The sequence below is a fragment of the Magnolia sinica genome, chromosome 4 (genome assembly GCF_029962835.1).
Source record: "Magnolia sinica isolate HGM2019 chromosome 4, MsV1, whole genome shotgun sequence".
Classification (NCBI taxonomy): domain Eukaryota; kingdom Viridiplantae; phylum Streptophyta; class Magnoliopsida; order Magnoliales; family Magnoliaceae; genus Magnolia; species Magnolia sinica.
In genome coordinates this window covers 98807740-98819202 of record NC_080576.1, presented here as the reverse complement: position 1 = coordinate 98819202, position 11463 = coordinate 98807740, and the positions used below count along the sequence as shown (strand labels likewise).

Here is an 11463-nt window from a genome sequence, read left to right as displayed (position 1 = left end):
ATTCATTGTTTAAGATAAAGTGTCTAGATCCATTGTTTAAAATGAAGTGTTTGTATTCATTATTTAAAATAAAGTGTCTAGGTTCATTATTTAAAGTTGTCTAGATTCTAGTTTTCCGTTTGTGTTATACAAAATAATAATAATAATAATAATAATAATTCTAGTTTTCCAGTTATAAATATGTAACCCTTTCTAGAAAGAAAGTAGAATGGAATCACGTAGTTCTTTGCATATTCAAGAGTTCTTAGCTTGGTTTTCTGGTATGTGAACCTTGTTGGTAGAGCCTGTTGAGACATGAAATCAACATCGGTAAGACAACATTCTATATATCTTGCTTGTGTTAACTCTTTGGCTCTTGTTATATTTCACATTGGGGAGTTGTAACTGCATCACTTGGTATTAAAGCCTCCCGATCTTGATCCGATGATGATTTGGATCAATTCTTTCGTCATTATGCCTCCTCGCAGAGCAGGGGATAAAGGTAAACATGATGAAGGAGAAGCCAATCCCAATCTGCTCGACCCCCATGTTGTGGAAATATAAGGGTTAAGGAGACAAGTGAAGATCTTAGCCCAACGCCCATGAAACTATTGGTTCATTATAATAATTTTAATGATGAATCAGATAGAGGAGACTTTTATAAAGAGTTTTGTGATAGATAACCAGTTAAGAGGACCTCAGATTGTAGAGCGGATGTATATTAAAGAAGAGAGAAAAGAGAATTGGATGTTAAATTAGACATCCCGGAGTATAGCGGTGTTATGAAATGGAAAGAGTTTTTGGATTGGTTGAATGTTAAGGAGAAGGTTTTTTAATACAAAGAATTAGCCAATCATAAACATGTGAAGCTGGTCGCCATTAAGTTGGAAGGTCATACATCTGTACAGTGCTCGATGGGAACAACTTAAAAAATCAAGACCTTGGATGGGTGAAAATCTAATCACTTCATGGGAGGGGATGAAGCGTCAAATGAAGGGATATTTTCTTCCACTGAATATGTGCAAGCCCTATATCAACAACTTCCATCTCTACATCAAGGATATCAAAATGTTGATAATTGCATAGAAGAATTTCCCAACTTGGCTGCAAGGAATAACATGAACGAAGACAAAGGGTGATTGGTTGCGTGTTATCTTCGCAAGTTAAAGCCGACTATGCAAGAGGCTTTGGTTGTCCATTGTGGATAGTTATAAAGGCTGACCAAAGCGCATTGGCCGTCAAAATTTTCCAAAAGAGGACCTTTGGAAGGGTTGGATCGTCAAGTAACCAAACTGACAAGGGGTTGGTTGGTAAGGACGGTCATACCAAAAATGCAATGCAGCGCACTAGGCTCAAATGAGCTCAACCCAAGACCAACTGCACGACTCCGGGTGGACAACGTGGTGCCAAGATTGACGATAAAGAGAAAAGCAAGGCTATTGTCCACTGCTTTGAATACGGAGAGGGGCATATTTCGTATGAATGTAGAAAGAGGGAGGTGCACATTGCAAGAACTTTGCACACAAGCGACGATAGTGATGGGGCAGCACATGCTAATGACTTGGATGATCTTTTTTATGATAACAAAGTGGGAGCGGAAGATGCAAAAGACATTATTTATGCTGATTCGGGTCAGTCATTGGTGGTCCGAAAGAGTCTATTAACACCTGAGGCTCTGAAGGATGAGGATTGGTTGTGTATGCATGGTTAACAGATGTTGTCGCCGCATGATCATTGACAAAAGCGGCTGTGAAAATGTCGTGGCCCAAGAGATGATCAACAAGCTTCATATCCCTAAAGAGAAGCGTTATACGCTATATCGAGTCATCGACCTTTCTTGGTCTAACAAAGGTAATGAGATAACAGTTTCTCTTTTTTTATTTTGAAACAAATGAGATAACAATTTCTGCCCGTGCACTTGTTTCATTTTTTTTCCAGAAAGTATTATGATAATGCTCGGTGCAACATTGCACCAATGGACGTGTGTCACATCTTGGTGGGTAGACCATGATAGTTTGACTAGAGTGTTGTACATCAAGGCTAGAAGAACACTTTCACCTTTTGAAAAGATGATCTGAAAGCCATACTAGGTCCTACTAGAGAGAATGAATCCGCAGAACCCAATTTATTAAGAGACATAAATTTCCACGGTTTAAATCAGAGATGGAAGAGAGTGGGATAGTATTTGCCATCATTAGGAAGGATACAGTGAGCGGTATAGAAGTGACAAATGTAATGAAGCTTATGATGAGGGAATTTGCAAATGTTTTTACTAAGACTCGCACATTGGATTGCCACATATATAGGACATACAGCGCCAAATTGATCTTGTCCCAAGGCTAGTTTGCCCAATAAACTAGCCTATAAATAAGCCCAAAAGAGCATGAGGAGCTCAACTGGCAAGTTAGAGAGTTGTTGGATCGTGGTTACATAGGAGAGGGCATGAGTCCCTGTGCTGCTTCGGCCCTCTTAACAACTAAGAAGGACAGATCGCGAAGGATGTGCATGGATAGTAGGGTCATCAATAAGATCATGCTTAGTAAACAACTTAATACAGTTTCCTCATTCCATGGTTGGACAACATGCTTGATATGTTGATTGGTGCAAAGGATTCTCTAAAATAAATCTGAGAAGTAGTTACCACTAGAATAGAATCTGCCCAGGAGATGAACAGAAAACATCGTTTAAGACACGCGAAGGGCTTTATGAGTGGCTTGTCATGCCATTTGGTTTGTCAAATGCACCAAGCATTTTCATGCGAGCAATGAACTAGATGCTTAGACCATTCATTGACAAGTTTGTCGTAGTTTTCTTTGATGATATATTACTATACAGCTCGAACGAGCATATTCATACCATACAGCTCGAATGAGCATATTCATATGCAACACCGTCAAGAAGTATACGGGATTCCAAGGAGTGAGAAAATGTATGCCAATGTCAAGAAGTGCAATTGTGTGACCGATCGAGTAACATTCTTCAGTCATATGGTGTCGGCGGTAGGAATTACAATTGATAGAAAGTGATGGTTGTCCAGGAATGGCCTACCCCTTCCAGCATGCAAGGGGTGCAAAGTTTCCATGGGTTGACATCTTTCTATCGCCGATTCATAAATAATAATAAATTTTAAATAAAAAAGTTCCAGCACTATCATGGCACCAATAACGAACTGCGTAAGGTCTGTTCACTTGAACAAAAGAAGCGGATGATAGCTTTAGGGTAATTATGAAGAAATTTTTGGAAGCTCCGATTTTAGTACTACCGGATTTCGAAAAGGTATTTCATGTATATATGAATTGTAATAACCTGTACATTTTTAGCGAATAAATTTTTTGTCGAGAATAAATTATTTTTCTGTGCTTGGAGGTAATAATACACAAAGGAGCACTCGTATACACACATAACATTATGAACCTGTACAACCTAGTATTCTCGATCATTCATTAAATTAGTCGTTGGAAAAACTCTTCATTACTAGATTAAGCTATATGATCGTCCATTGAAACTTTTCACTAAATCGGTTAGATGGCCCACTCAAACATTAAAGAGAAACCATCGTTACGATCCTCATATTTTCCCCAACGAATCTACCATATTACTTTTTGCATATGACCAAGTTTCGACCTATTTCCAAAGTCCACAAACTTTCCAGGAAGAATTTTTTGGTTACATAATTTTCTAAAACTAAAAAAAAATTTCCATACATGCATTCGCACCCTCCACTCTATATCTATCACCCTGAAGATTACAATGTGGCAATTGATCTACAAAACTAACCATACGTTAACCAGTGTTCAAAGTATTGGTATCGCAACAAGTTTAGTTAGCCGGGGATATGAAAACAATATTGATATCGTCAATAACCGGAAATGTGAGGAAACATGGGGAAAATGGTGGATTTTTTCGGTGAAACTTCAGGAGATGTTAAAATACACATATTTGAGAATGACCAAAAAAAAAAAAAAATTGCAAAAAGAATGCATACATAATAAGTTTTCATTTAATGGGGGCCTAAAAGCATTTGTTGTCATAAGAAACCAGTCCAACCATCCCATCTATTCATCCAAACTTCCATCCAAACATCTACTGATATTTCAGAATAGCGACAACACACGATATTTCGTTGAGAAATCGTCGATAGCCGGAAGGAAATGAAAGACTGTGGTCTCGATATCGCCCATGTTGGGATGGCGATAATATTGTGATATGATTGATGTTATCATCAACAATTTGAACACCGCATATAACCATGTGTCCATGAAAATTAAAAAAAAACAACAAATAAAATGGAATGTTTTTTAATAAATAGTTTTTTAAGATGTCAATACATCGGCAATATTACTGAAATATCGTCGATACACTAACGATACAAACGACCCCTGGAATTAACAAGTAGAAACTATGGGCGATACAAACAACACCTGGAATTTACACATTCAAAAATATTGGCGATACTTAGTGATACATCTTCGATACCTAGAATTTCTAAGACTACCGATGTCATGGGTATGACTGCCAATGTTGTCGATATCATTAAGCTGGAGATAAGGATAATATTGGGGATATTTCAATAAAATCAGTAATATTGCGAACAATGACATTGAATTCTTTACACATCAATGGACCCTATGGACCGCTTGTTGCCCATTTCCAAAATCTCTCGACCGTACATTTCAAAATCAACCTCTTATAACCATCCAATCAAAAATACTTGCTATGAACCATTCTTTCGTCAATCTAAACCATCCATTAGGACTACCCTTATATATGATCCTAGGGGCAGTGTGCAATCTTTGATTCAGACCATTTACACATGCAAACCAAGACCAAGGAAACAATTGGTACCGTTTAGCAGTAGAGAGGCGTGAGTTGGTGCAGTAGCACACGCCATTGTAGAAATTATTATTTTTTTACATAAGCCCATTAAGAGACGTCCATAGCTCAGCATCTAGACCGTCCAACCAGGAAACCTCAGCCATCAGCTTTCATCGATGTCCCAAGAATCAACCATTCCAAAAGCTTGACCCATGACCAACCTTCCAATGAGATTGCCCAATCATTAGAACTATCCAATAATGAATCAAATCATCCAGATCGTTGATTTTAAAGGAACCACTCAAGGTCAACCAACCAAGATCTAAATCGTCCATCGTTTGAACCATCAAAATGTATGACAAATGGACATCTTTCCAAGCTCAAAACGTTACTCATGTGAACTTAAGCATCTACAGTTGTTTGTCTAGTAAGGTATCATAACAATACACGCCATTGCGAGAACCCAAACTAAGTGTCTTCTCCAGACACACGTCGTTACACAATCTCTGACTTCTTCTCCTTCTTCAACAGTTACAGCAGGAAAGAGACATGTCATAGTGGGGGTCAGTGACCCACCAATCTGGACCATCCAAACCACATTCTGATCTTCATCTACTCATCAATCTGAACCATCCAGCAAGTGCAATCGCTAATAAATTTCCCAAGCCCGACCAATCAAACCCATCCAGCGCGAACTGAACAGCCCAAACTCTTGAATTTAAAACAACCATCGAAGACCGTTTATCTTAGAATCCAAACCATCCATTGTGTGGACCATCAGTACGTATGATGAACGGCTTCCAAACCCAAAATAAACCACACGTATCTAAATCACCCAAACCAAAAGAGGCGGCATGTGAAAAATTCACGTTGCTAGAACCATCCAACAAGAGTTCGAAGGGTCATCTTGTAACAAGAAATTTAGAGCCAGGGAAGTGGAGTCAGTGGTAGCGTTATAAGTGGATTAGGGTCATGAGTGTAGAGCATTCGGGAGAAGTTCAGCAACCAGTCTAGCGTGCGTGAGAGAGGGCAGTCTAGCGAGCGTGAGAGTGGAGCAGCCTCGCGTGCACGTTGTTCACAAAAGTCATGTACACCGAGTTGGGTCTGAGTTAGAAGTTGATTCAACAATTTAGATCATTGAGTGGTCTCATGCTTTTTCTCACGTGTTAGATTAATTGTTGTATATTTTGTTAGTTTATAATTTATTTTGCAGAAACCTGTGCAATAATCAAACTTATACATTGTTGCCTTTTAATTCTGTTTTAGAATTAAGAATTTTTTATTTTGTTTTAAGAACTCCGAAATTTTAGTTAAACTACGTTTGGATCAGGGAATTCCATAAAAACCCCAAGTTTTCTAGAACTTTTAGATGAATATATTGGAGATCGACATTTTGTATGCTCGAAAATTGGAGATTCGGTGCCCAGATTGTGTAACTATGCAACCTGAGCGATCTTTCGTGAAATTTCTTGAAACAAAGGATCAAAATATTATTTTTATAATTTTTTTTTAATATAAATATTTTCCCATTGCTTCTGAAAAATATATATATTAATTTTATAATCCTAATCAGATCAAGCACCGCCGAGCACGGGAATTCCAAGTTTCGTATACCTGATCACATGAAATCCTATCTTATAATGTGCGATACTCAAAATTCCACATTATGAGTCAAAAATCATATTTTTTTGGGCTTTTTGCGTAATTTTCCTAAAGTTCAGATTCATTGGTTTTATTTTTAAATGTTGGATTTATTTTTAAATGTTGGATTTATTGCTAAAAATTCAATGTCATTGTGCTAGATACCCAATTTTGTTCTTTGGAAAATTATATGTGATGATGTTGGAAACTATGCTGGGTTTGGTAAACATGATGCATATTAGAAAGTATACGGTTTCAGGAAATCTTAATGGAATATTGAATCTCTTGGATCTCTATCATGGACCCTTTGAGCGGGTGAGCATGTCAGGAATGCAAAAGGTTCCCGCTGCTAGGTTCGATAAAGAGATATTTTTGCCCGATCATGTTTAATGGTTCCTCACCAATGAGCCCTTTGGATGAGTGAGCATCATATAAAAGGTTCCCATTGTCAGGCCAAAAGTTCACTTTAGATGGGTGAGTATATATGCAAAATATTACCATTGCCAAGCTAGGTGTTGCATTGAAAAGTGTTGGCCAACCTAATTAAAATAATTCTGGTGATTCTATTAGTTAACCATATGGTGACGATTATTGTATTCTGCCATATCCTGCATAGCATGCATATATCTAAAAGCATGAGTAATAAGGTCTTTTATTTGAATCTTGAAAAGTCCTTTTGAAAATATTTGTTTTATGTGATTTCAAAATTATTATTATATGTGATAAACTGGACGAGACCATCTCACTGGGATTTGTAGCTCACCCTTTGGAAATATTCCATATCAGGTTCGGAGTTAGAGGAGAGCATTCCAGAGGAGGAAGGATGTTAGACTTGTTACCTTTTATAGTTTTTGTTTCTCCAAAGTTCAAAATCATTGTAATCAAACCATAGTAGATTGATTATTTAATCAGTTGGTTAAGGAGTAAGTAGTTTCGAGAGTAATGATTGATTTATTAAACTTGAATATTTTAATCGTGGAAGATGATGTAATTATAGTTTTATTTTGTCATAGTATGTGGTGAATGAATGTGAATGTTTAATATTCATACTATATCTATCTCACCCCCTCGAACTTGACACCAGGGTTACTATACTCAGGTGATAGATTTTGGGGTGCGACACAAATGCATCACATGTCAGCATAGGTGCAGTATTAAGCCAAGATGGAAGGCCTATTGCATATTTTAGCGAGAAGCTCAATAAAGCTAGGACTCAGTTCCACTTATGATATCGAGTTTTACGCCATCATCTATACCCTACAACATTGGCGACGTTATCTAATTCAGAGGGAGTTTATCTTATACTCCAATTATGAGGCGTTGAAATATATAATGGACAACATAAAATGAACCACAAGCATGGCAAGTGGATTTCTTATTTGCAATAATTCATGTTCTCTTTGAAGCAAAAGTCCGATAGACACAAAAAGGTTGTTGATGCATTACGTTGGAGAGTGGCATTATTGGCTAGTTTACTAGTGCTTGTAGTTGGGTTTGATATATTTTCCTAAGTGTATCGAGAGGATTTAGACTTCTGGCAGTTTGGTATATTTTCCTAAATGTATCGAGAGGATTTAGACTTCTGGCAGATTTGGTTAGATGTGCAGCAAGGATAGCTAGGAGAGTCTCTCATACAAGATGGGTTTCTATATAGGGATGCGCAACTATGCATCCCAAATTGCTCCCTCTGCAAGCTCGCAGTTCAAATAAGATTCGGACCATTACTTCTCTGAAAGCATGGTTCTTGTTATGGAACTACATGCAGGTGCTTTGTCAGGTCACTTTGGTTGCAACAAGACAATTGCTTTAGTGGAATGGGATTATTTTTTGCCCAGATTTTGTCGGGATGTGACTCCAGTTTGTACTACATTGTCATATTTGCCAGATGACCAAAGGTCATGCACATAATAGCGGCCTTCATACTCCACTCATTGTTCTCGAGGCACTATGAGAGGATGTCAGCATGGATTTCATGCTAGATCAATGTTTTTGTGGTTGTTGAGAGGTTCTTTAAAATGGCATACTTCTCCTTGTAAAAAGACTTTCAATGCTTCATATGTGCCCAACCTTCATTTCCAAGAGGTGATTTGATAGCATGGTCTACCAAAGACCATTAATTCCGACAGAGACACTAGATTCATGAGCCACTTTTGGCACACTTTGTAGCAGAGATTAGGAATAGACCTGCACTTCAACATTGCCTATCGCCCACGTACAGATGAACAGAGCAAAGTTGTTAACAGAAGCTTTAGTAACTTGCTTCATAGTTTGGTGGGCCATCGTTCAAGACAATGGGACCTCATGTTGCCTCGTGCATAATTCACCTACAACAACTCAGGCAACAGGTCCACGCAAAATGAGCCATTTTGAAATTGGTGTATTGAGCCAGTCTAACTAATATTTTGGAACTTGTACCAATCCATAATCTTGGAAAGGTGAATGAGGATGCCAAAGAGATGGCTCAAAACATTCAAGCAATGCATAACAAGATGCGAACACAACTACAAGCTAACAATGCCAAGAATAAGGAAGTTGCGAGTTGTTGATTTTTTATGAGGGAGACTGGGCTTAGGTCTTTCTTTGACAAGAGAGGTTTCCCGTGGGCACTTTTAACAAGCTTAAAGCAGAGAAAATTGGGCATTATCGTATTCTAAAGAAGATTAATGACAATGCCTACAAGGTGAAGCTATTTGATCATGTGAAGACTTATGATGTTTTCAACATAGAAGATCCTTATGCCCTACAAGAGAGAGCAGCAGATTGTTGAAGTACTAGAAGAGAAGGACAAAGCAAACTCGAGGTCGAGTTCTTCTTAAGAAGGGAGACTGATGACGAGATAGATCGAGTGACGGCATTAGTGATGGAGTTCTTGGATCATTTTAAGAGCAACAAGAAGACTCAAAAGAGTCTAATCTGAGATTGATGGCTGAATTGGTGGATGATCTACATGGGGGACCCACAAGCCTACCCATGATTGGATCATTAACAAAGAAGATATTTTACAAATGTGTTAGGTTTCTTGTTGTGTAATTAATGTTTTAATGTCTAGGTTCATTGTAAAGTGTATAGATTCATGGTTTAAAATAAACTATCTAGGTTCATTTAAAGCCTCTAGATTCATTGTTTAAATAAAAGTGTCTACAATCATTGTTTAAGATAGAGTGTCTAGGTTCATTAGTTAAAATAAAGTGTCTAGGTTCGTTGTTTAAAGTGTCTACATTTTAGTTTTCCAGCTATAAATATGTAGTTGTAAGTTGTAACCCTCACTAGAAAGAAAGTAGAGTAGAACAAATCGCTCTCCTTGCCCGTAGCAGGACAAAATATGTTCTAACCACCTTCACCAGGCATTCTATGTAGTTCTTTGCAGATTAAAGAGTTCTTAGCTTGGTTTTCTGATGTGTGAACCTTGTAGGTAGAGCCTGTTGAGACGTGAAACCAACACCAGTAAGTTAGTATTTTACATATCTTGCTAGTGTTAACTCTTTGGTTCTTGTTGTATTTCGCATGGGGAGTTGTGATTGCATTGCATGAGCATGGTGGCATGCGTTTGGAACACGAAGAAATTATAAGATCTGCGAGCAAAAGCTTTGCGAAATATGTGGGTTTCCAATTCTGACGAGTAGGCTCATGCTTCAGTAATCCAGCCATTGTTCTGTTACATCCCACCATGGATGGACCATATACAAAAATAGTATGGCCGTAACTTTTCAATTTATGGCCTACAAAATAAATGATTGAGAAGAGAAATATAGCAACAGGGCCACATTCAACTGTGAAAAATAAGTCCAAATATCGGTGGCTAAGACCTACCAATACAGGAGATTTTCGGGGCATGGTCCAACAGCAGTGAGGCGCCACAGAACAATGGTCATGATTACAAAAGCATGCGTTCCCACTTGTCAGAATTGAAAACCCAATAATCAAAATTATGTATCGTATCCTTCCTTTTAAGATCATAATACACCACATCGAGTATAACCACCGAGCAGGGATGTCTTGATGGCCAGTTCAGGTGCGAACTTCCAGTGGTCCGGTTTATATAATAGTTGTATCGATTGCTTCTCTCTTGCAGAAAAGGTGTTCGAGGAAATGCAACAGAGATAGATAGATAGATAGATAAAGACCTCTGGAGATTGATTTCTTTGCTCTGAAGAGAGAGGATGAAGTCGAGATTTTTCCAGTCTACGCCGGGTCGTGTTGTGAGGATTTTCTCTGGGCGTCCTCCCTCTTCTCTTTCTTCAGCTGCTGCTGCTTTTTTTGGAGAAAGAGTAGCATGATGCGTCGTTGTAGGTATGTCGTTATGGTTGTTGCTGTTGTTGTGACCGTCGTCTTCGTCGTTGTTGTTTTTGTTGTGGTTGCTGTTTCTTCGTTTTCTCTTCTTTGTGGGAAGCTTTTCTGCTGTTGTTGTTTCGAGATTCTGCATCTTCCTTCCGTGGAGAGATGGGAAACGGGAGTGCCAAGAAAAAGGAGGGCTTTTGTAGGGTTTTGCTTGATTTTCCTCCCTCGCTAGTAGGGGTGTCAACAGGCCGGGCCTGGGTCAGGTCTGGGCCCGGATTTTGAACTGTTTCGGGCAGGTCCTCAGGCCAGGATTATTTAAAACTCTGCTTTTCAGGCCCGACCGGGCCCATTGACACCCCTACTCGCTTGGTTCGTTTCAGCGTTTGAGAAATTGGAGCGCGAGCAGGACACGTGCGAGTAAGCTGCGGCGTGAGGTATCCAAACAGCTCATGTGGGGCCCGCGATGGAAATTGCCTCGCAGGTTGAGTAGCGAGACTTGCTACTGAAGTGACGTCACTAAGTTCCGTGGGCCCATATGATGTATATATTGTATCTACACCGTCCATCCATTTGGGGGATCTCGTAAGTAAAGAATGAGGCAAACCCAAAGCTTTAGTGGACCTCACCACAGAAAACAGTGGATGTCATGAGCAAAGAATGAGGCAGACCCAAAGCTTTAGTGGACCCCACTGCAGAAAACAGTGGAAAGATTGATGCCCACCGTTAAAACCTTCCTAAGGCCCAACATAA

At 38.9% G+C, this 11463-nt stretch overlaps 1 protein-coding gene across 3 annotated transcripts in view; it reads right to left on the bottom strand.

Moving 5' to 3' along the window:
- The window catches only part of LOC131243479 (uncharacterized), a 49858-nt gene extending 38784 nt beyond the window's left edge, over positions 1–11074 (bottom strand). Inside the window, exon 1 of one of the 3 annotated variants that reach the window (XM_058242859.1) lies at positions 10560–11074. In XM_058242859.1, the coding sequence (XP_058098842.1) occupies positions 10560–10858 (299 nt within the window). In that variant the 5' untranslated portion in view covers positions 10859–11074. The remainder of the gene's footprint in view (positions 1–10559) is intronic. The other 2 variants (XM_058242858.1, XM_058242857.1) reach the window with 2 other exon arrangements.
- Between the last annotated feature and the right edge of the window lie 389 nt (positions 11075–11463).